Source organism: Protopterus annectens, chromosome 3.part0, assembly GCF_019279795.1.
Source record: "Protopterus annectens isolate FY-2018-M chromosome 3.part0, PAN1.0, whole genome shotgun sequence".
Lineage (NCBI taxonomy): Eukaryota > Metazoa > Chordata > Ceratodontiformes > Protopteridae > Protopterus > Protopterus annectens.
The window spans coordinates 1,174,414,395-1,174,440,831 of record NC_056731.1 but is presented as its reverse complement, the minus strand read 5'-3'; the positions used below and the strand labels follow the sequence as shown (position 1 = coordinate 1,174,440,831).

General features: G+C 35.2%; 1 protein-coding gene across 2 annotated transcripts in view; it reads right to left on the bottom strand.

Annotated features, from left to right (window-relative positions):
* MMP16 (matrix metallopeptidase 16) overlaps positions 1-2,327 on the bottom strand; it is a 1,817,877-nt gene extending 1,815,550 nt beyond the window's left edge. For both annotated transcript variants that reach the window (XM_044065394.1, XM_044065395.1), the window contains exon 1: positions 1,864-2,327. In XM_044065394.1, coding sequence (XP_043921329.1) covers positions 1,864-1,992 — 129 coding nt within the window. In that variant the 5' untranslated portion in view covers positions 1,993-2,327. The remainder of the gene's footprint in view (positions 1-1,863) is intronic.
* Between the last annotated feature and the right edge of the window lie 24,110 nt (positions 2,328-26,437).

Below are 26,437 nucleotides of genomic sequence, written 5' to 3'. Positions count from 1 at the left end.
TATGATTGCCCCTTTGTGGCTTACTTTCTTATTACAAACACCGGGATGGTCTCAAAACCAGTTGAAAATGTGCATAATACTTCAAAGCAAATTTTAAATATACATATAGGAAGAGGTCTGTTATGAAGATGTGCGACAAACAAGCTAGAAACAGGCTTCAAACGTACACTTTCCATTACAGAGCTACACGACATATTCAAACTACTTACGCAATAAATGCATCACAGTTTTGAAGACGCTGGGGTAAAATAGTTACCCCAGGTCCACAAAAAGCTGCATGGGAAAGTTAACGGTGCATTCCTTCAGTAATTTAAGAATGGAAGACAAAACGAAAAATAATCAGAGCGACCCCAAACATGGCCAGCTTTAAAACGTTGTTTTTCGGTTAGTCTCTGGAAATATTGAAACTGACTTTCTTTTCTGAAGAGTGAGAAATTTGCATGACATGTGACATAATTTAGTAAGCACAGTGGTGTACTACTATGGGACATAATTACTCGTTTTAAGAGGGACAAAATACATTTTTGATGGAAAATAAGGGGTATAACCACTTGTCAAAAAGCATGCTTGTTGCACACCATCATCCACCTGTGCTTTATACAAATCGTACCGTTACCAAACCACCACATGGAAATACCAAACGGACTGCCTTAGTAATATATGATGAGTTAATAGACAAAACAAGCAAAAAACGATTGTAGGGATATACCAGCAGTACTCTTCATTCCGTCAAGGAAGTAAAACGTTTGCTTAAGGGAAGAAAAAAAGTTTTCTCATCCAGAGAGCAATACTGGAGGATGTTAAATTTCTAGATGTTGCACGTCTTGTAAGTAGTGATGTCAAACGTTTGTGTAACTTTTGGAAGAAAAATAACACGCGTGTCATGCTGTGTAGCCCTTGCACACATGGACAAACATGATGTTTCATTACTTTAGTGTTGAGAACTGGCCATCTCTGTAACTATCTGAGCTTTCAGTTTTGAGCTTAAAGTAAATGTTCAGGAGGTGAATCCTTAAACCCACTATGGAAGACCACCCCCCCCCCCCCAGGATGTCATGGGAGGACACAACTTGGATAACTATAACAGACACTTACTGCTCATTTGAAACAGATCCAACTTTCTATGCCTCATATCGTTTATAGGTGCTCCTTTCATTAGCAAAAAGACAAAGGAACTACTTTAATTTTCCAAGTGATCACCCAACACACACACACACACACACACACACACACACACACACACACACACACACACACACACTTTTGGCAACGTGTAACGTAATCACCTTCCTGAAATCACACAAGCAGGCTTGGCATTCCTCTCTTTTAACTCAATGCCACAAAATTAAGTGGAAATCACCACGGGACAACGTATTCTCCTTTCGACTGAATCTTTACTTTTAGCAGGCACTTATTTCTACTAGTATTAGAGAACATTGCAAAGAAACAAACCCATTCTGCATATTGGTACTCATCCCCTCCAACACACACACGCACACACGCACGCACGCACACACACAACAAATTATTCACAGTGCAGTACACTGTAAAAGTCAATAATTAATGATGGTAATGGATAGTCAAAACCTGCAGATGCATAGAAGACACGCAGTGGCTAGCACGGCCACATATTGTGAAGACACGTACAACCTTCAATACACTGTATCTACTTCCAGAGCTTGAGAAAATTGCATGAAATTGCCCGTATTTCTCAAGATCTAAAATGTATTTTCCCTGGCTAAGTTGGCACGTCCTTTCATCAGGAGTAGTAGTAGAGTACAACTCACTGTACAGCGGCAGCAGTCAGCCGGCTACAATTTCTTGACGAAATTCCCAAATGAATTATAGAAAACAATCACTCACCTCTACACTGAATGGTGGCTCATCTCCCCAGACAAAACATAATATCCAAAACAAGTTTTGCAGACAAAAAGCCCATGAATATAAACACGGAAGCCGTCTTCTACTATGGAATGTGAATAAAAAGATCATAGCGAATCTGTTCTCAAATCTCCAGAAAACAATTCCGCCGATTAATTTTTGTGAAGTCTACTGGTTCAGCGATAGTGGAAATAAGCAGCTGTCTAGACAGGGAAAACCTGGAGCTCCAGATGAAGAAGAGCGATGCCTGTCCCACTGCTTGAAAAGGAAGTGTGCAGGGCTGCGTGCTTGTACAGATGTGGAGGTGCATGAAAATGGTTAAGCGTGGAAAGGGCTCGCTGCTGAAGTTCTCATCTGCTGAAGCTTCCTTCACAAACTGAGATCTCCGTGGTCAGTCTCAGGCAGCAGGAGCACAAGAGCGCCTGCGCCCTTTCAAATCCTCACAGATGCGCGTGTACAGCTTATACACACATGCACCCTTTACGTGCCAGAGCTAACATTTTATATCTTTTGTCACTCACAGCGCGCGCGCGCGCGCCGGATATCAACACTATCGGGGTCTGTCAGAGACACTTTTTACAATATTAGCAACATTAGCTTGAGGCATTGTAAGAATAAGAGGATATGATTTATTATAGAAGTCAATGCAATTCAAAACCTTTTCTCCAAAAGTTACCAGTTCTAGGAGGGATTAAGAGGGACAGAGTCAAAATTTGAGACAAAAACAGGAAGATTTCTGAAAATCAGGAAGAGTGGAGAGGTATGCACTGTGTCAAAAGGCGTAATCGGGTAATCGTTTAACATCGCTCCTTCACAAAATGCTAATGTTAGTGGCACTGAAGCAAAATAGTGTGTTGCAGATTAAAGACATGGGTTAGATCAATTTTAGGATGCACCCTTTCAAACTGTTTTCTTCTGTCCGCACCGCAGGCTACAGTAACTCTTCAAGTATTCTTAGTGATGACAGACATCCTAACAAATCTCTTCATTCTAGGTTCAACAAGGCACAGTGCGTATTTCTTTACAATACTAGACATGTTAGTTTATTTATTTAACAACATATACTATCTTGGGTATAGCTATTTTTATGAAGAAAATCAGAATAATATTAATGAATCTAGGAGGAGCAAGACAAAGTCTGAAGTCAAACTCATAGCACTGTGCCTGAATTATGGTACATGAGCAGTATGTACATAGCTCTAGTAACAATGGATACAAAGAAACAGCAGCATGGCCAACCCTGACTTACCAATAAGACTCAAAAATGTTCCATTCATTCAGATGATTTATTACTAACATTAAATAAAATGCAACAAGTAAAACAAACATTACTTTTTTCAATAGAAACTATTAATTAAGGGTAGAGTAAAAATAATGCTTGCTTATCAAAGGTTTTGCACTAAATACTTTAACGGTAACAACATATCAAAACAACCTTCTGTTCTGTCTTATGCTGAATTATTTACAAAGCCAGTTCCCTTCTTGTAGCCACTGCCAACATCTTGTCCAGTAAACTTCCTGCCTGCTTCCATACTCTTCATCCTTGATTTATTGTTCATTTTGTTATACAAAAGATTTGCTTATACACCATAACTTTTCAGTAGTGAATAGCCTTCGTTTACAGCACATACAATAGATTGTATAGAACTATTAACTCAGTGACTCTGTAAACGACTCATGAGGCCACTATAACTATAAATACAAATGTCATTAATTACCTATTTTTATGCTATAGTTACATATGTAGGTTACATATGCTTTAACAAACATTTTCATTTCTTTCGATGTTTTTGGACAAGTCGTAGCGAACAAAACATTCTGTGGATTATATTTCAGTACATCACCAACCAACTACAACATATACTACATCAACCAACAAATGATTGAAACTCAATAAAAAAAAAACTTTTTATTCAGGGGGGCAAGATCACCTGCACCCCAGCATGTGGAGGTCTGTGCCTCTCAAACCCTCTGCTAATTATATATACCAACTTTGAGATCATAAACTCATGGGGAAATAGCAAAATCTCATTCCCAACTGTGTAGTGATCCTGCAAAGCAAATGCAATCCTGCAATGAGAAGGCATTTCGATAAAATAGCTTCATTTCAAAACATCTAATGTACTGAGTGTATGATGAAACCCAATGAACCTAATTTGTGATTCTAGTCAGTAAATAATTCTTTAACAAATACACAGGAAAAATAAATGTATAGTGGGTGTCATGGTACATCAGCTAATGTTGTTACCAGTCAATGGTTTGTCCCTTGGTTCAAAGCCCCACTGTGGTGACTTTTGTGTAGGCTGTGCATACACTTCTCATGTCCACTTCCATATTTATCAGGGTACTGTGTCATTCTGAATTCTAAATGCATACTGACAGGTGAATTGAATATACTAAACTGGTGTTAGCACTAGTGTATGTGCACCATGAACATGGAGATAGTTTGTATCTTGATCCATTGCTTGTCAGGATGCGCTTGTGTCCCTTGCCAGAGTCTACCAATGACCTTGAAATGGAAGACTCAACTACATGTAATGGATGGATGGATTACAGGGATTATAATAAAAGAAAACTGAGAGCAGATGCTCTAATTACTTCAGTGAGTACAAAGCCATGTGCAAAAAGAAAGAATTAGTGCCAGCAGTGTCCTTAATTATGTATACACTTTTAACAATATTTTATAAACAATTGCTATCAGTAATGTCCCTCATGGTAGACATACTTTTTGTAAGAACCACCTTTAACTGAGAAATATTTTTTTCCCCATTATGAAAGACATTGCATTTTTTAAGACTTCTACATTTATTACATTATAATGCTATTATCTGTATAATCATCATAAAATACCTTTTTACCAGTACAAATACACACAAAAATCAATTTATTTTACATTTTATACATATATATATATATATATATGTCTATGGGTCCAATGAAATACATCAAATTTGTCATTGGCCAGCATCTGTTTAGCCAACAAAATAAAGTCAACTACACATTTAGTTAACAGGTGTGTCAGATCACACATTTCTCAGAATAGAGAAATATACCCTTTATCCAGGATTATGCAATCTCATTATTAGTATATTTTATTTTTAAGTTTAAGTTTTGCATGCACTGAGATTGTTATTTGGCACATGTGGAGTAATGTGTTGATGTTTGCAGAGGTGACCTTTTGTGGTTAACTTTGTTAATGTTGATCTTTGGGTGTTTTATTTAATTTCAGTACACACACACACACACACACACACACACACACACACACACACTCACACACATGCACACACACACAAACACATACACGCGCGTGCACACACACACACACACACACACACACACACACACACACACACACACACAAACACACACACACACAAGCATACTTCTATCTGTGGAAAGTGTCCTTACATGTATGCAGAGCCTCTGATTTACAGTTATTAACAAAAAGTGGAAGTTAATTTATATGAGGTGAAACCCAACAAATGTACCCATGATTGTCAAGTACAATTTCTAGTTATCGCCTTGGTTCCCCTATAATTTTTAGTCCATGAATGAATATAAAGAACGAAAATAGATTCAAGTGCAGAACATTCAGTAATGCAATGTGCCAGTTTAGCATCAAGTGCATATTGTAGAAATGCAAGTTATGCTGTTCAATGTGCAAAATCCATAAAGCCTCATAATTTTCTGGGAAAGTCAGAAATTCAGATTTTATTGGTAACTTTTCTGGAGAAAATAAAAATCAATATACCTGTGTATAGCTATATATTTCCTGTGGTCTGTCAAAGTTTAAAGTATTTGAGCTGTGATACTGGGAAAAAACAGAAGTCTAAGGGATATATTCCAACACTTGGAAAACTGCAGGTAGATATGTATGTATTTCATATCTTCAATATGTATCATCTTGATGTTCTTAATGAGATATCAATATATGCAAATTGACTGTGCTGCAGATGGTGTGCTTTGATATTGGTTTCACTGGATATATAGAAAAGGGGAGAATATACATTTTGTTTCTCTTTTGCACATTTTCCTTTTTCTCCACGTTGGTGCAACCATGGAAATGGTGCATCCCCCAATCAATAGATATTGGTGGTTATCTCCTCTATAAAAGCAGTTGTTTAGGAATGAATTACTATATTCTAAGTGTCACTACTTGGAAGCAAGATTTTCTGTAGCTTTAGATGTTTTTCCAGTACTAATTATATATCAATTAGTAAATCAGTTAATTAGACATCATTTATACACAGCACAATTAATCACAGTACATCTACACACCAGATACTTGCAACTGTTTTCCAGTGCTAAGAGTGTGATGTAGTATGGAGGGAGGGTGCTCTTCTGATGTACCAGCCTTTTAATCAGACATTACTCCAAGATTCCATCTACCTGAGTAGTTGGTAGCTCATGCAGAAGTAAAATAATCCAGATAGTATGAACATCTATACATCATAGGGAACAAAAATAGAAATAACACCCTATATAAGCATACACTGGTATGTACTGGAGAAGCTAGGTTTAGATTCGGGATTTTGAAAATTATTAACAAGGACCCGAAGGGAGGGGATTGGAGCAACAGTATTTGTAAAAGTAAACTTATATGGCAATTGAAACTAGGAGCTAATAACCCACCAGGTATTAATGAACATCTCTCAATAGTCCCTGTTTTAAAAGACAGAGCACTTGATTTATAAAACCAAGACTTTCTGGTTTTAGTTTTTAGGAAACAGTTTATATATAAAAAATTGTTTCCAAATTTTATGCTGAATGTTTCCATTAAACTCATTTATTACTTTGACTGCTTGTTAAAGTTTTAAGAAATTATTATATTGTGATTGGATGATTTTATGATGTAATAACTGATTTTATTTTAATTGATAGTGCTATTTAAACTACCATAATGTGAAGCACTTTGGTTTGATAAAGTCCACTATTGATGTGGATGAAAGCACTTGCCATTTATTGTCTTACTTTTTGGAAGTGACTCTGTTAGATTAAACTTTTTTACTGCACCAGTGTGGACTACCATTCTTCAGTAGTGGTTTGGCTGTTTCTGACCCAGGTGGACTGTTGTTTTTTAATCCTGATAACTTATCAAGGTTGAGGAGATAACTTAAAAAAAATCACAGGTTAAAAACAATTTTTATAAAGTACAGATTCTGACATCAAAAAGAAATACACTAAATCAAATCAGTAAAAAAATTTAATTAATTTTGCTAATTATTTCCATATAAACACTGAAACAAAATAAACTCCAGCAGCAGAAACCAAGTAAACACAACAGAAATGCTGAACCAGGGAGTTGAAATCCAATATGAAGTAATTTATTCCTGTCAAGACCACAACACAAAAACACATAAATAATTGTGCCATTAAACAATAAAGGTTTAGTGCTTTTGTCTACTTTAACATTATATGTAGACTTCATTAAAACCAAAATGTTTCCAGGTAGCACCATGCTCTCTAAAATTTGCTATATCATTTGCATAGCAAATTCAACTACCAATCATGGGTAAAAGTTAATTACAGCTTTACATCGTGAATTAGTTAACTTAATAAAACTGATATGATGTATACAGTAAATATTTGTTGCTTTTGTGTAACCTAAATACAAATTATACTTTAAATGAATTAAAAGTAATCTTAACTGTTAAATGCAGCACATTAAAAGGAATTTCCACTTAACATTAAAATACAAAGCTTAAAAACATTTTAAATATGCTTGACAATAAATCACACAAATACACATCCCATCTTCTTAGTTTAACCTGATTACCCAGAATACTAAAATGCATTCATGAGTTTAAATTGTGAAATCGTTACAATTCTAAAGCTTGTTTTAAAATACTAGTCAGTGAAATATTCTCATTAAGACATGGGGGATCCTTGGAATTCAAATGAATTTGCCACTGCAGTTACTTAGAATCTAATATTTTCACCCACAGGCTACTCTGTGGGCTTATAAAAACTTTTTAAAGTATTGCAAAGCAGAACTTGGTAAAGTTAGAGCGGTGTAGGGTATGCTTGTATAAAGCATTACCCAAGTTTATCTTATGCAAATTATATAAGTACTCATAAATCCTTCTGTTGAGGGACCTCTCAGTTTTTCCTATACAGTAAGAGTCACAAGCATCACTGCATGCAATGTAAACAACAAACTTGGTAAAATGATTACAATTTCTAGTCAATCTTACTTTTATTTTTTTGTGGTCCCAAAGTTCCAGAGTCTCAATGATATACTGACACTGATAGCAATGCCCACATTTTTCCATTCTTTTAGATGTACAATTGTTAAAGTGATGCTGAAATTCAAATACATCCTTTAAAATGGTTTCCCCTTTTATAAACAAAAGCTGGTTTGTCACCCAATATATGTATTAGGGTCCTATCTGAATGGAAGATAGACCAATACTTCAGTACAATTGTCTTTACTTCTCTACTCAAAGGGTGATATTCCATGATTAGGCTTTTAGTGGGGTCTGCCTTTGTTGACATTCTCTCTGAATCCTAGGCTTGACCCAGAAATTCAAGACCTTAACGAAAGGTTACAAATATATACTGAGGGACTCATGGGATTCTCTTAGACAAATGCCAGTGGTGAGTCACCATGATCAAAGCATCTTTGTTTTTATAGATGTCAAAGACATCTTTGGCTGTATACCACTCTTTGATGATTTAGGCAGTTTTGTAGAAGCTTTGTTAAGCTGTCAAGAAGTTAATGATTTAGATCTTAGAATTTTGATGTGGCTTATGGAATTTTTATTAGAAAATAATTTTCTTGCATTTGACAGCAAATTTTTCAAGCATATCTGGGGTGTAGTGTTGGGCTCAGTATGTGCACCCATTTTTGGTAACATAGTGATGTGGTCATGGGAACAGAATATTTTATTCCATTCCCCATATAAAGAATGTTGGTCATTCTACACTCACTACCTGTATGATATATTTATAATTTTGAATGACACCATTAGTAAATTACATGAATTTTTAAAATATATCAATTCATCCACAACATTTCTAAAATTTGCATATTCATTTTCACCTGTATCAGTTAATTATCTGGATGTCACTATATATGATGAACACAATAAGCTCCAATCCATTATTTACAGGAAGCCCACATTTTCAAATTCCTGTCTACACTTTGACAGTTCACATCCTATATATCAGTAGAAATTCCTGGTTAAGGGCCAGTTCATGATATTAAGTCATATGATACCTGATGACCAGACTTTCAAGAATGAATGTCAGAAGCAGAGTTACCCTAGGCAGTTTGTTGATGACATCAGAGCTGGGGTAGTGACCAAGAGAAACACTAGATTTAGCCCCATTCTGGGTCAAGCTGAGGATTCAGAGAGAATGTCAAGAAAGTCAGACCCAACTAAAAGCTTAGTCATTAAATATCACCCTTTGAGTACAGAAGTAAAGACAATAGTACCAAAGTATTGCTCTATCTTTCATTCAGGACCCTAACACATATACTGGGTGACAAACCACCTTTCATTTTTAAAAAGGGAAAAATTTAAAGGATGTATTTGAACTTCAGAATCACTTTAACAATTCTACATCTAACATAAAGGGAAACAGTGGGCATTGGAGTCAGTGTCACTATATCACTGTGGCTGGAGAACTTTGGGACCACAAAAAATAAAAGTAAGACTGGGAAGCAATTGTAATTGTTTTACCAGGTTTGTCATTTATATTGCATGCTGTGATGCTTGTGACACTTACTATAGAGAGAAAACTGAGAGATTCCTCAATGGAAGGATTTATGAGCACTTTTACAACTTATGTAAGATGATCTTGATAAATGCTTTGTACAAGTATACCCTACACTGCTCTAACTTTACCAAGTTCCACTTTGCAATACTTGAAAAACGTTTTATCAGCCCAGGGGGTGGCCATGGGAGACAATATTAGAGTCTAAGGAACTGCAGTGACAAAACCGTTTAAATTCCCAGGATCCCCCAGGTCTTAATGAGAATATTTCATTAGCAACTATTTTAAAACTGAAAGCTTTAGAATTGTAACAGTTTTACAATTTATACTCATGAATGCATTTTAGTATTTTTGGTAATCAGGTTTAACTAAGACGATGGGATATGTATTTACTTGATTTATTGTCAAACAGATTTAAAATGTTTTTAAGCTTAGCTTGTATTTCAGTGTTAAGTGGAAAATTCCTTTTACTGTGCTGTATTGAACAGTTAAGATTAATTTTAGTTTTATTAAGTTAAATAAGTCATGATGCAAAGCTATAATTAACTTTTACCCATGACTGATGGTAAAATGATATAGGGATTTTGTACAGAACAGGTTGCTACTTTGAAACATTTTGGTTCTGATGAAATGTAAATGTAATGCTAAAGTAGACAAAAGCACTAAACATTTATTGTTTCACATCATGTGTTTAAATGTTTTTGTGTTGTGGTCTTGTTGGATAGGAATAAACTACTTCATATGGGATTTTGACTACCTGGTGCAGTGTTTTTGTTGCAGTTAGTTGTTTCTGCTGCTGGAGTTCATTTTGTTTCTGTGTGGTTCAGTTCAGCTCATGGAATGTCTTCATCCGATTAAGAAGATTTTATTGGCAGTCAGATAATAAACAATTCCAGAGAAGCTTCTTCTGCTGCTAACTATTGAGTATTAGGCAACTTTCAGAGTCCATAGTAGACCTTACTGCTCTCATCCATATTCTGTCACAAAAATTTGAAAATGTACACCTAGGTTCACTGCAAGTAGCTGGCTATGGCAACAACTGTTCCCTGACAATCTCACCCAAAGCAGAGGGTATGACTCAAAGTCAGAAAAAGATTACCCAGCATGGTAACAAATCTATTTAGCAACTGAACGAGAGCAACAGAACAGGTCTGGGACCTGAGCACATTTTACCTTTTGTTTCTAATGCCATGCCAGGACCTAGTAATGGTGCTTTAAATTGTGAACTTTATCAAAATAGTATTCGTACCACCAACAATGTATAGAGAAATGTACATAACAATGTTAATAACCATGGCCGGTCACTTGGTAGCCATGAACCGGACATGTACATTAATTTAAGAGATTGGCTTAACCATTTTGCTTTTTCATCAGTTCTGATGAACAATGAGTCGGTTAACACAAGTGTATCTTTGTCACAGCAAGTATCAGCTTTACAAAATCTGCTGTTGACTTATTGCAAGTTGCCATTAGATAATGTTTATCTTGAACTATGCTTATCCAAGAAGTTTGTCCCTCATGGACTAAGGATGTGGAGGTTTCCCTGTGGTGTTTATCATGGCTCAGAGCTTTATTTTGAACTGACAGGCATGTTTAACAAGCAGAGACTAGATCTCCTGAAAGTAATTCTCAGGGAGAATGCCAAAAAGATGGCTGGCCTAATGCAACAACATGATCAGATAGATGCCAGCATTAAAGTTGATTTAATGTTTGAACGTTATCTAGATTCATACAATAATATTTTTGGTCATGTAGAAAGGTATGTTCTTGGTCTTACAGCAAGAAAATTGAAGAAAGTTGAACAGGATATGAACACCTACAGATTACAGACCGCATACCCAGCCACCAAACCAAGGTTCACCACTGAACAGCTGAAAAACTTAACCTGGCCTGAGTCAGGCAATGTTTTGGTGGAGAATAATGGAATGAACACTGCACAAAATACAGGGTATGTCCCAACAGCTTCCAACACTCAACCGGACCAGGCAAACTGCCCTTTTTTGGATGATATAACTGAAATGGATGAACAAATGACACACAATCTCAGACCCCAAACCTCAAGAAAGAAAAGCCACAGAAAACACAAAGATCAAGGACAGGAGAAGGCTAAGAGGTGATAATTGATCAACAGCTTGGCAATGCTACTCACAGTTATTTGCATGTCAAAAACTGATTTAAAATATTCATTTATTCTAAAATAGAGATTACTGATGCTCGCTTTGATCTTTTTTGGAGAGGGTTTTCATTTACTCCTCAGACTAGGTTCAATGTAACTGACACATTACTAGAACGGAAGTTATTTACCAGGTAATTAAACTTATCTGACTTTTTTAATGATAACAACAATGGTGACCCTAGTACTCAACCACTGAGGAAAAAGAGTACATTTTTCCATTCAAAGTCCCTTTGATTTGTGCTTTTGAGAATTTATGAAGGTGAGAAATTTTTGCACACAATCATAGGCACTATCAACACTTTAGTAATCTAAAAGCTATGGAAAAAGAAATTTTACAGTAAAAAAAAGTCAATAAAACTATTAGAGTTTTTTGACTAGACAATGGAAGTGGGATAGCCCTAATAGACACCACAGATTATTCCAACAAAATTTTATACTTATTGATGGGTGGCAGGAAATATTTAACAGTGTTAGTGAATGAAATCAATCTGGCATATTGCAATATAGATTTATATTTAAGGGAACTCCTTTTGAATGATATGATTTCCCAGACCACCTATGATTGTCTACACATTGAAAAACATAGAATACCCACCATCATCGACATTCCCAAGGTGCACAAAGATGATAGGAACCCACCCATGAGATCCATAGTTTCCACAAATGTGTCCAAAACATTAGCTGTTTATATAAGCAGCAAACTCAAGACCTTTATGAAAGGTTACAAATATATACTGAGGGTCTTATGGGATTCTCTTGGATAAGTGCCAGTGGCAAGTCACCATGATCAAAGCATTTTTGTTTGTACAGATGCTGAAGACCTCTTTAGCTATAAACTTCCCTTTGATGGTTTAGACAGTTATGCTGAAGCTTTGTTAAGCTGTCAAGAAGGTAGTGATTTATAAGTTAAAATTTTGATGTGCCTTATAAAATTGGTATTATAAAATAATTTTCTTGCATTTGATGGTGAAGTTTTCAAGCAGATCCAGGGTGTAGTGATGGATGCAGTATGTCTGCCCTTTTTTGCTAACATAGTGATCTGGTCATGTGAACAGAATATATTATTCTGTTGCTCATTTAAAGAATGACGGTCATTCTACTCTCGCTACTGGATGATATATTTATAATTTGGAATGAAACTGTCAGTAAATTACATTAATTTTAAATATTTTCAGTTCAACCACATCCTTTCTGAAATTTCCATATTCCTTTTCATCTGCATCAGTTAATTACCTGGATGTCACTATATATAAGGAACATGATAAGCTCCAATCCACTATTAACAGAAAGCCCACATTTTCAACTTCTTATCTGCACGTTGAGATTTCACATCTTTTATTTCAGAAGAAATCCCTGGTTAAGGGCCAATTCATGAGACTAAGTCGTATGATATCTAACGACCACACTTTCGAGAATGAATGTCATATCTTAACAGGAATATTTCATGAGAGGAGTTATGCTAGGCAGTTTGTTCATATTATCAGTGCTGGGGAAATATCCCAGTGAAACATTAGATTTAGCCCCATTCTGGGTCAAGCTGAGGATGCAGAGAGAATGTTAACAAAGGCAGACCCCTCTAAAAGCTTAATCATGGAATATTACCCTTTGAGTACAGAAGTAAAGATAATAGTATCGAAGTATTGGTCTATCTTCTGTTCATATAAGACCCTAACACATATATTGGGTGACAATCCAGTTTCATTTTTAAAAGGGGAAACATTTAAAGGATGCATTCAAATTTCAATATCACTTCAACAATTCTACATCTAAAGGGATGGGGAAATGTGGGCATTACTGTCAGTGTTAGTATATAATTGAGGCTCCGGAACTATGGGACCACAAAAATAAAAGTAAGATTGGCTAGCAATTGTAATTGTTTTATCAAATTTGCTGTTTACATTGTATGCTGTGATGCTTGTGACTCTTACTATATCGAGAAAACTGAGAGGACCCTCAACAGAAGGATTTATGAGAACTTCTACGACTTGCGTAACATGAACTTGGGTAATGATTTACATAAGCATACCCTACACTGCCTAACTTTACAAAGTTCTGCTTTGCAATATGTGAAAAAAAATATTTTCAGCCCATTGGGTGGCCCGTGAAGACAATATTAATGTTTAAGGAGCTGCAGTGGCAAATTCATTTGAATTCCCAGGATCCCCCAGGTCTTAATGAGAATATTTCCCTAACTAGTATTTTAAAACTAAAAGCTTTAGAATTGTAACAGTTTTACAATATATTATCATGGATGCATTTTACTATTTTGGGTATTCAGGTTTAACTAAGAACATGGGATGCATATTTATTTGATTTATTGTTGGGCAAGTTTAAAATGTTTTTAAGCTTAGTTTATATTTGAATGTTAAGTGGAAAATTCCTTTTAGTGTGCTGTATTTAACAGCTGAGATTAATTTTAATTCATTTAAAGTATAATTTCTATTTAGGTTACACAAAAGCATCAAGTTTTTACTGTACACATGATGTTAGTTTTATTAAGTTAAATATGCAAGAATTTAAAGCTATAATTAACTTTTACACATGATTGGTGGTTCAATTTGCTATGCAAGTGAAATAAGGATTTTTAGAGAGCAGGTTTCTACTTTGAAACATTTCGGTTCTGATGAAGACTACAAGTAATGTTAAAGTAGACAAAAGCACAAAACCTTTACATTTTCTTGTCACAAGTATTTAAATGTTTTTCTGTTGTGGTCTTGTTGCACACGAATATATTACTTCATATCAGATTTTGACTCCCAGGTGCAGTGTTTTTGTTTTGATTAGTTGCTTCTGCTACTGGAATTCATTTTGTTTCTTTGTGGTTAAGTTCAGCTCATGGGGTGTCTTCATCCTATTCAAAAGATTTTATTGCCAGTCAGATAATAAACAATTCCAGAGAAGCTTCTGCCAAAGATAATTGTTGAGTATTATGGCAACTTTCGCAGTCCATAGTAGACCTTACTATTCTGTCACAAAAATTTGAATATGTGCAGCTGGGTTCACTGCAAGTAGCTGGCTATGGCAACAACCATTCCCTGACAATCTCACCCAAAGCAGAGGGTATGACTCAAAGCCAAACAGAGATTACCCAGCATTGTAACAAATCTACTCAGCAACTGAACAAGAACAACAGAACTGGTACGGGAACGGAAAACATTTTACCTTTTATTTCTAATGCCATGCCAGGACCTAGTAATGGTGCTTTAAGTTGTGCACTTTATCAAAATATTATTGGTACAATCAGCAACACATGGAGAAATTAACTTAAATGTGTTAATAACCACAGCAGGTCACTTCCTAGCCTTGAACTGGACGTGCACATTAATTTGAGAGATTGGCTTAACCATTTTTCTTTTTCATCAGTTCCGATGAACAATGAGTAAGTTAACACAAGTATATCTTTGTCACAGCAAATATCATCTTTACAGAATCTGCTATTGAGTTATTGCAAGTTACCATTAGATAATGCTTATCTTGTATTATGCCTATCCAGGGAGATTGTCCCTCAAGGACTAAGGTTGTAATGTTTATCATGGCTCAGAGCTTTATTTTGAACTGACAGAAATGTTTAACAAACAGGGCTAGATCTCCTGAAAGTAATTATCAGGGAGAACTCCAAAAAGATGGATGGTCTAATGCAACAAATTGATTGCCTAAATACCAGCATTAAAGCTGATTTAATGTTTGAATATTATCTAGATTCATACAATAATGGGTTTGGTGATGTGGAAAGGTACATTGTTGGTCTTAAGGTAAAAAATTGAAGAAAGTTGAGTGGGATACGAATGCCTACAGATTACAAACTGCATACCCAACCCCTAAACCAAGGTTCACCTCTGAATAGCCAAACAACTTAAGTTGGCCTTATTCAGGCAATGATTTGGTGGACAATAATGGAATGAATACATTCACATAATACAGGATATGCCCCTAACATCTTCCCATACCTAACCGGACCAGGCAACCTGCCCTTTTTTGGACAATATAAATAAGATGGATGGACAAATAACACACAACCTCAGATCCCAAAACTCAAGACCTTTATGAAAGGTTACAAATATATACTGAGTGACTCATGGGATTCTCTTAGAGAAGTGTCAGCGGTAAGGCACCATGATCAAAACATTTTTGTTTGTATAGATATCGAAGACGTCTTTGGCTGTAAACCACCCTTTGATGGTTTAGGCAGTTTTGCTGAAGCTATGTTAAGCTGTGAAGAAGTTAGTGCTTTAGCTTTTAGAATTTTGATGTGCCTTATGGAATTTGTATTAGAGAATAATTTTCTTGCATTTTACGGTGAATATTTCAAGCAGATCCAGGGTGTAGCGATGGGTGCAGTATGCCTGCCCATTTTTGCTAACATAGCAATGTGGTCATAGGAGCAAAATATTTTACTCTGTTCCCCATTTAAAGAATGTTGGTCATTCTCCACACGCTACCTGGATGATATATTTATAATTTGGAATGACACCATCAATAAATTGCATTAATTTTTAATTTTTTTCATTTCATCCACATCCTTTCTAAAATGTACATATTCCTTTTCATCTGCATCAGTCACTATATATAAGGAACATGATAAGCTCCAATCCATTATTTACAGAAAGCCCACATTTTCAAATTCCTATCTGCACTTTGACAGTTCACATCCTATATATCAGGAGAAATCCATGGTCAAGGACCAGTTAATGAGACTAAGTCATATGATATCTGGCAACCAGACTTTTAAAAATGAATGTCAGGTCTTAACAGGAATGTTTCAGGAGAGGGGTTACCCTTGGTAGTTTGTTGATGACATGTGAGCTGGGGTAATGACCCAGCAAAACCCTAGATTTAGCCCCATTCTGGTTTAAGCTAAAGATTCAGAGAGAATGTTGACAAAGGCAGACCCCAATAAAAGCTTACTCATGGAGTATCATCCTTTAAGTACAGAAGTAAAGATAATAGTATTGAAGTATTGGTCTATCTTCCATTCAGATAGGACCCTTACACATATATTGGATAACTAACTAGCTTTTGTTTTTAAAAGGGGAAAAAACTTAAAGGATGTATTTGAATTTCAGCATTACTTTAACAATTCTGCACCTAAAGTGATGGAAAAATGTGGGCATTGCTATCAGTGTCAGTATATCATTGAGACTCTGGAACTTTGTTTGGGACCACAAAAAATAAAAGTAAAATTGGCTAGAAATTGTCATTGTTTTACCAAGTTTGTTGTTTACATTGCATGATGTAATGTTTGTGACTCTTATTTTATAGGGAAAATTGAGAGGTCCCACAACAGAAGACTTTATGTGCACTTATATGAATTGTGTAAGATGAAATCTTTTCTGCTCTCCTCCTAACTTGCCACACCTCATATCTTCACTGCTTACCTCAGCTATTCTGTACTACTCAAATACTCCCTGTCAGGAGCTACTATCATACAAACAATTTCTTACGCTTTGACATTTCTCCCAAATAGCATTATTTTCCAGATTCCATTCCTTCATTTTTATGCTTTGTACAACCAATAGAGAATTCAAAGTTATGCTATCTATATACCAAGCTTGATCAAATCAAACTAAGGTACAAAAAATCTCCTTGATTGTATATATGCCACTGTATAGAAATATTCTGTCATTCGTGGATTATGTGTTGTCATATAAAGACATGGAGCTCTGATTGTGTATCTGCCTCTGTACAGAAATTTTTTTGTCATTTGTTGTATTTGTACTGTTATGTTATGGAGCTTTTCTCCCTGGGCCTCTGCTGTAAATGGACATTGTTCAAGTCGGACTTTCCCGGTAAACAAATATAAAATAAAAATAAAAATAAATCAAAATGAAGTTGGGTAATGCTTAACAAGTTCTGCTTTGCGCTACCTGAAAAAGTTTTTATCAGCCCACGAGGTAGCCTGTGGGAGACAACATTAGAGTCTAGGGAACTGCAATGGCAAATTCATTTGAATTCCAGGATCCTCCAGGTCTTAATGAAAATATTTCACTAACTAGTACTTTAAAACTAAAAGCTTTGGAATTGTAACTGTTTTACAATTTATACTCATGAATGCATTTTAGCATTTTGGGTAATCAGGTTTAACTAAGAAGATAGGATGCATATTTAGCTGATTTATTGTTGAGCAGATTTATCATGTTTTTAAGCTTAGTTTGTATTTGAATCTTAAGTGGAAAATACCTTTTACTGTGCGATATTTAACAGCTGTGATTCCTTTTAATTCATGTAAACATTAATTTATATTTAGGTTACACAAAATAATCAAGTTTTTACTGTATACATGATGTTAGTTTTATTAACTTAAATAAATCATAATGTAAAGCTGTAATTAACTTTTACCCATGATTGGTGGTTGAATGTGCTATGCAAATGGGGGTCTATATTAGAACATTGAAGTTTCAAAACTTTGAATGTTCTAATATCGACCCCTATTCAGCGAACGCTGACAATAGTGAAGCTGCAGAACACTGAATTTCTTCCTAGGGAAGGAATTCGGTTGGCCATTCCTGTGGCTTCACTATTGTCAGCACTGCGGTGGAAAGTTACGGGTCGGGATCAGGTAAGTGTGCGAGTGTCTGGACGTGAGGGTTAGGGCATGGGGTAGGTGAGTTAGGGTTAGGGCGCGGGTCAGGTAAGTGTGCGATTATGTGGACGTGAGGGTTAGGATGGGGTAGATAAGTTAGGGTTAGGGCACGGGTGAGGTGAGTGCGCGATAGTGACAGATCTTAGGGTTAGGGTTTGGGTTAAGGTAAGTGGATAGCTAGTGGTGTGTGTACAGTTTAGTGTAGGGTTAGATGTAGGATTTTAGGTGTATGTGTGTGGATTGCTGTTTGTTTGGTGTGCTTGTGTTGTGTGTATGTGTATCGGAACAGCATTTTTTTTTTCCCTGGGGAAAAATCACTGTTCTGCATATTCGATATTGTCAGCATTCACTGAATAGGGGTCGATATTAGAACATTCGACGTTTTAAAACTTCGATGTTCTAATATAGATCCATGCAAATGATATAGGGATTTATAGAGAGCAGGTTGCTACCTGGAAATATTTTGGTTCTGATGAATTTTTCATGTAATGTAAAAGTGCTAAACCTTTATTGTTTCATGGCACAAGTGTTTAACTGTTTTGTGTTTTGGTTTTGTTGGACAGGAATAAACTACTTCATGTCGGATTTCACCTCCCTAGTGCAGTTTTTTTGTTGTGTTCCATATAACCACTGTTATTATCTTATTCAACCACAATTGCTTTTTATACAAATTTGCACATTTTTAAAATGTCCCATTTTTATCCTATTTCTTATTTTATAAACGACTACATACTTTCCGCTCTATATCTTCAAAACACAAAACAGTTCCATTTCTTCATAATTTATTTTAAAAATCTTCTGCAGTTTCCACAGCACATCCCTTTTTTAGTCAAAATCTTAACCAACTTCCAATAGTTCTCTGATTTCTCTCAAAAATGTAGTCTTTTGCATTGTGCTAATAGAATCGTCACTCTCTTTTCTTCTTGATTTAAATGACAGAGCTTTTCATCCTCCATCTTGCTTTTTATCATGAAGAATACAATGAATAAACAATGAATATAAAATCTTAACCTCATAATGATTCCTTTTCAGGGGAGACTTGAGATGTTACTCATACTGACTACAGGACATTTGGCGAGGGCATCATGAAACTTCCCCTACTTTTTTTTTGATCCACTAAGTGGTGATGGAGGGCTGCTACTGTATTCAGACACTTCTAGCATGGTATAAGATAATGGTTTCAGAGCTGAGTGATGTAGGCCCTACAGACTGTGATACAGAGGTAGCAGAAGCAGTTGTGGCCAATTTTGATGGTGAAGGGCTTGAAATGCAGGAGGAAGAGTTGAAGGTTGAAGAGAATGCTGAATGAATACAGTGGCAAAACAAGTGCTACAGGAACAGGACATTTCTACAAATTCTGGTAAAAAGCCAAGAGAAAAAGAAACAGTTGTTTGGAATGATGGTACATATGTGGTTATCTGTTTGGCATATGGAAAAGCTGGTTATAATGGCATACATCTGCAACATGGCGAAGTGGGACAAATTTGTACAAATGTTGAAAGGAAAACTATACAGACTCATGCTTACAGTTTGAGTCAGGCAGATAAAAAGAAGCATGAAAGAACAGGGAAAAGCAGGAATGCAAAGGACCACTAAAGGACTGAATGTGCAAAGAAAATGGCTAGTGATAAGAATCAGAACAAAAAGACAATTAAGCCATTAACAGGTATGACATAATGGATAATATTGTTTTGCCACTGGGTTTTGATTTAACAGATATGTTGGAATCAATTCAATTAGCTAATGAAGATTTTTGTGAAGTGACATTTGAAACTCATTTGTTAGCAGTGCTTTACAAATAAAACAGATAAAGAAGCATGATGTCACCATGAACAGACCTTCTGTTTTAGAGTTTAAGTATGTAACTGAAAAGAAAAGAAAATGTGCTGTTCAGAACATCAGATGTAGAAGAATAATATATAGGAATTGTTTATCTATTTATAGTAAAGTACATGATACAAAACAAATATGCCAACCCATAGATGTTAAAGTGCATGATGTAAAAAGGTTAGACAGGAAGATGGGAATTATGGGTAACACTGAATGTGAGTGAGAAAAAATCAAACATGATAATTGTTAAATAGGAAAAGAATACTGTTGTTGTTACGAAGAATCAACATATTTGGTGCAAGGCTGTAACAAAAGAAAATGTGGGCAATGAGCAGAGATGGAGCATACTGCCAGTAATTGTAAACCAATCTGTAGAAAATGTAACGAGACTGGATATTTTTGGTTTGGCCGACCTTTGTTAGAAGAAGGAAGGAAAAATGAAGAAGAAAATAGTAGCGATGAGGGACAATTGGTTGAAAATCTTACAGAAAGAATTTGTGAAGAATAAAATATTATAGTAAAATATGTGCAGAAGAGAATGTAGAACATACTGGAAAGTAAAGTCAAAATCAAAGTAACGTTATTGTCATTCAACGATAACTGTACCCTAGTTACAAAAAAGCTCTGTGAATCAAGCTCAAACACTGAATATTATTCTACAATTTAATGAAGCGCTTTTCGTCGCCTTCAATAAGGCAACTTCTTCAGATTACATTTAAACAAAACAAGTTCCGTTTAAATAATGAAAGAAAATCACATGACCGAACTCATAAAGGTGTAACAATACACTTAAAATAGTGCATATATAAAGACCTTTTAAAAGCAAATAATCAACGTACCACTTCTAAAATAATGAATATGTGCCAATCCTCCACTAAATGTCCAATAACGGAACAATAATTTCACTTACCAAAAAAATAGATATAAAAAAATATATATAATTAATGAATAATAATTTTTATCTACACAGAAACTTTAATTTTAGTAGACACACAATATTACAAAACTCATTTAATCTAGGTTCAACAAAGGCATTTAATCTAATTTGCCATGCAAGTTCTCGTTCTTCTAAGAACAGGTTTAAAGGGCCGCCTCGAATGTCACACTGAATTTGATCTATTGCCCTAAAAGTAAATTTGTGTCCTTTATTCAACATACTGTGTTTAGCAAGAGCATTTTCAATTTTATTTGTTCCTATTGCATAAGTGTGTTCATAGATTCTATCTCGGAGTCTACGCTCCATTTTCCCTACATAAAATGCTTTACAAGATGTACATGTAGCGGCATAAACAACCAATTTTGAGTTACAATGTAGTTTATGTTTTAATTCATACTTTCTCTCATTGATAATAAATGTTCTGCCTGTAGCTATATACTTGCAACTACTCCAAGAACCACAAGTGGACATGCTAGCAAATCTATGGACACTAGCATTGTTGTTTGACTTGAGTAGGGTTTTCAAGTTCATTCCTCTTCTAAAGACAATTTTTGGAACATTACCTAATTTTTCTGACAATGTTTTGTCGTGTTTAATTAGTTCCCAATTTTTATATAAGATAGTTCTAATAATAACACTATCCATACTAAATGTTGTAATGAAGCTGCACTCATATGGCTTCATCGAGTTGTTGCTAGTTACATCATCACAGTTTAATGTCAACTTATTTTCACTAACTGTTGTCACTCCAGGGTCCCTTATAGCTGCTCTTCTATCAAGAATCGGGTTGATTATCCCATTAATTCTTTTTGAAAGAACGTCATTGACTATTGTCTCAATGAAGTTCAATGGATACCCTCTTTGTTGAAACATTTCACTAAGCAAGTTACATTCTTCTATAAATTCAGTGTCGAGCGATACCATTCTGGCGGCCCTTATTAATTGACCTTTTATTATTGAACGCTTCTGTGACAATGGATGAGAACTAGTAAAGTGCAAAAATGAGTTGCAATACGTGTCTTTTCTAAATATTTTTGAGACATATCTGTTATTTACAATGTCTTCAGAAAGTCTAACATCCAAGTAATCAATGCAAGACAATTGAAAGTTGAATGTAAATTTAAAAAAATCAGTCGAGCTATTTAAATGCTCTGCAAAATCTTTTGCTGAGTTTTCATCACCTCGAAACAGAATAAAAATATCGTCAAGGAAACGTGTATAATACATAATGTTTGTCATGTGAGAAGCATTATTGAATACAAAATGTTTCTCCCAATAAACCATAACGATGTTAGCAAAACTCCCAACACACTATTTTTTTTGGTAAGTGAAATTATTGTTACGTTATTGGACATTTAGTGGAGGATTGGCACATATTCATTATTTTAGAAGTAGTACGTTGATTATTTGCTTTTAAAAGGTTTTTATATATGCACTATTTTAAGTGTATTGTTACACCTTTATGAGTTCGATCATGTGATTTTCTTTCATTATTTAAACGGAACTTGTTTTGTTTAAATGTAATCTGAAGAAGTTGCCTTATTGAAGGCGATGAAAAGCACTTCATTAAATTGTGGAATAATATTCAGTGTTTGAGCTTGATTCACAGAGCTTTTTTTGTTACGGAGTTGTGGTTTTACATAGTTTGTCTTGTTGTGTCGAATGGCTTCTGGTGATTCAAGTGGTGCAAACAGTCCAAACTTGTTTGGACCTACTCAAACACAACCTGAACTTTTAAATTTAACAGGGTTATTAAATGCTTTGTCTCAACGAGTGGATGATTTAGCTGCCCGTTTGGATTTGCAACAACCAAAATCAGCTGTTTCTAGTACCACTAATGTCAATAACTCATTTCCTCCACCTGGTCAGCAACAAATTAGTAATTTGAATTTACTACCTGATGATAGCAGTATGCCTTTGTTAGAGAGGAACCAGGAGAACTGAGGCATTAGAGACACCACTGTTGTATCTGGTGTTTCTGCATAGAGTGGATCACAGCTTTCGGGCCGTGCACCTGCCGGTTTGAACAACTCTTTTTGTGCTTCAGATACAAGACAGAATGGCGTTGTGGGGCTTATTAGTGCACCATCATTCCAGGAATGGTTAAAAGACACACATAAATTGTGTTTTAATTGAAAGAACAACGTGGAGCAACTGGCTGACAACACCGAACAACAACAGGTTGGTCTTGTTTCAATTACCGAACAGTTAAAATTGCTGGACACAAAATTACTTAAATTAAAGAAGCTCCAGCTAGAAACAAGTTATTTTCAAGAATGCATTAAAGAGCGTATTGTCCCGAAAGGTTTAAGACACTACCGGTATCCTACTGGCCTTATTGCAGATTCTTTATTTCATTTAGAACTCAACTCTTTGTTTGATCAAGAAGGGTTTGCTTTAATGGATTTAATGTTAAAGCACTATGCAATTCAAATTGAGGAATTAACGAGTGAAGTGTCAGACATTAATCCCTTTATTACTTCTCATACTGACTTTCTTAGATATAAGTATGATTATGAGAAATGTTTCTCTAGTATTGATCAGTTATTGGATAGGTTAAAATTTAATAAAATCAAAAAAATGTAAAGAGACCGTGCAGCCTATGATAATGGCTCAGCGTACCCTAGGCCCTCTATGGCTCAAGTTGGTACTTTTTTTTCCAATAACCATGACCAGAGCAACAATAAAAGGAATGATTCTAATGATGTTAACATCACTGCTACGGCAGCTACTTCTGTCTCTGATACTGAACAAGAACAAGTTAGACGGAGTGAACGGCTCCATTCTAATAACAGTAAAGGTCTGAACAACAACCAACAAGAGACTGGCTTTAAAGTCAATAATCAAAGTAATTCAAATTTTTGGAACTTTGTCCACCCAGGTACTACCTCCAAAAAATACAACAACCACACTCAAAAAAACAAGCAGCGTGTCAACAACAAACGCAGGAGATAACACATGACTTGCAACATGGAGTTGTAACTTTAAAAAACAGTTCTGGTGATTTTCATATATTTAAATATTCATCGATTGAAATTGATCCAGTTTTAATCGAACTGTTAGCCAAGTGAAATACATTTGCCCTTAGCAGACGTTTGGACATTGTTCAATCAATCAAAGACTTAAAGTTGTTTGCAAGAAAATTAAATTTGTCAACTTTGTTGGGTAATTTTGGTGAAACGGGTTCTCTGTTTAGGGTACAGAGTGTATTCAACCCTCCATTACACCCAATGTTAACATTTTTGAAACTATAACTGAACTGGATTTAAGATATTTTGTAAATGGTCACAGGAATTTTATTAATGGTAAAATGTATGAAGTTAACACTACACGGGAAGAATTATCAGCACTACAAACTTTGAAATTAATGAAAGTAAGAGTGGTTAAGCCAGACAAGGGTGGAGGTTTGGCCATATTTGATACAATCGATTATTCTGTAAGGGTACAGGTTTTTCTAAGTAGTGATGCCAACAGTAAGGCATCAATTAATGAAGTTAATATAGCCTATAACCGCATTAAAGGTTATATAAATGATTTATTCATAGAATCTAAAATAGATATTAACTTATTTAATTATATGACTATAATATGGCCAAAAATCCCTATTATGTTTGCTATCCCTAAAATTCATAAGAATCTTATCAATCCCCCTATGAGACTACTGATAGATGGTCGAGGCTCTATCACATACCCTTGTGCCAAAGTTGTTGATAATATCCTTAAGAAGTATTTATCATCTGAACCACAAGTCTGTAAAGACTCTTGGGCCTTCTTACAGAACATCAATTTCCTGGATTTTGATGTTGCCAATAACTTCCTTACAACTGACGTCAAAGAATTATACATGTCAGTTCCACATATGGAGGGTATTGAATGGGCCAGTTTATTTCTTAGTAGTAAAGGGGCATCCAGTCAGGAAATTTAACTTGTGGAAGTATTACTGGACATTATTCTCACCAACAACTACTTTTCATTTCAAAATGACATATATCTCCAGAAGCGTGGTGTAGCCATGGGCTCACCGTGTGGTGGGAGTTTTGCTAACATCGTTATGGTTTATTGGGAGAAACATTTTGTATTCAATAACGCTTCTCACATGATAAAAATTATGTATTATACACGTTTCCTTGACGACATTTGTATTCTGTTTCGAGGTGATGAAAACTCAGCAAAAGATTTTGTAGAGCATTTAAATAGCTCGACTTATTTTCTTAAATTTACATTCAACTTTCAATTGTCTTGCATTCATTACTTGGATGTTAGACTTTCTAAAGACATTGTAAATAACAGATATGTCTCAAAGATATTTAGAAAAGACACGTATTGCAACTCATTTTTGCACTTTACTAGTACTCATCCATTGCCACAGAAGTGTTCAATAATAAAAGGTCAATTAATAAGGGCCACCAGAATGGTATCGCTCGACACTGAATTTATAGAAGAATGTAACTTGCTTAGTGAAATGTTTCAACAAAGAGGGTATCCATTGAACTTCATTGAGACAATTGTCAATGAAGTTCTTTCAAAAAGAATTAATGGGATAATCAACCCGATTCTTGATAGAAGAGCAGCTATAAGGGACCCTGGAGTGACAATAGTTAGTGAAAATAAGTTGATATTAAACTGTGATGATGTAACTAGCAACAACTCGATGAAGCCATATGAGTGCAGCTTCAATACAACATTTAGTATGGATAGTGTTATTATTAGAATTATCTTATATAAAAAAATTGGGAACTAATTAAACACGACAAAACATTGTCAGAAAAATTAGGTAATGTTCCAAAAATTGTCTTTAGAAGAGGAATGAACTTGAAAACCCTATTCGAGTCAAACAACAATGCTAGTGTCCATAGATTTGCTGGCATGTCCACTTGTGTTTCTTGTAGTAGTTGCAAGTATATAGCTACAGGCCGAACATTTATTATCAATGAGAGAAAGTATGAATTAAAACATAAACTACATTGTAACTCAAAATTGGTTGTTTATGCTGCTACGTGTACATCTTGTAAAGCGTTTTATGTAGGGAAAATGGAGCGTAGACTCCGAGATAGAATCTATGAACACACTTATGCAATAGGAACAAATAAAATTGAAAATGCTCTTGCTAAACACAGTATGTTGAATAAAGGACACAAATTTACTTTTAGGGCAATAGATCAAATTCAGTGTGACATTCGAGGTGGCCCTTTAAACCTGTTCTTAGAAGAACGAGAACTTGCATGGCAAATTAGATTAAATGCCTTTGTTGAACCTGGATTAAATGAGTTTTGTAATATTGCGTGTCTACTAAAATTAAAGAGTCTGTGTA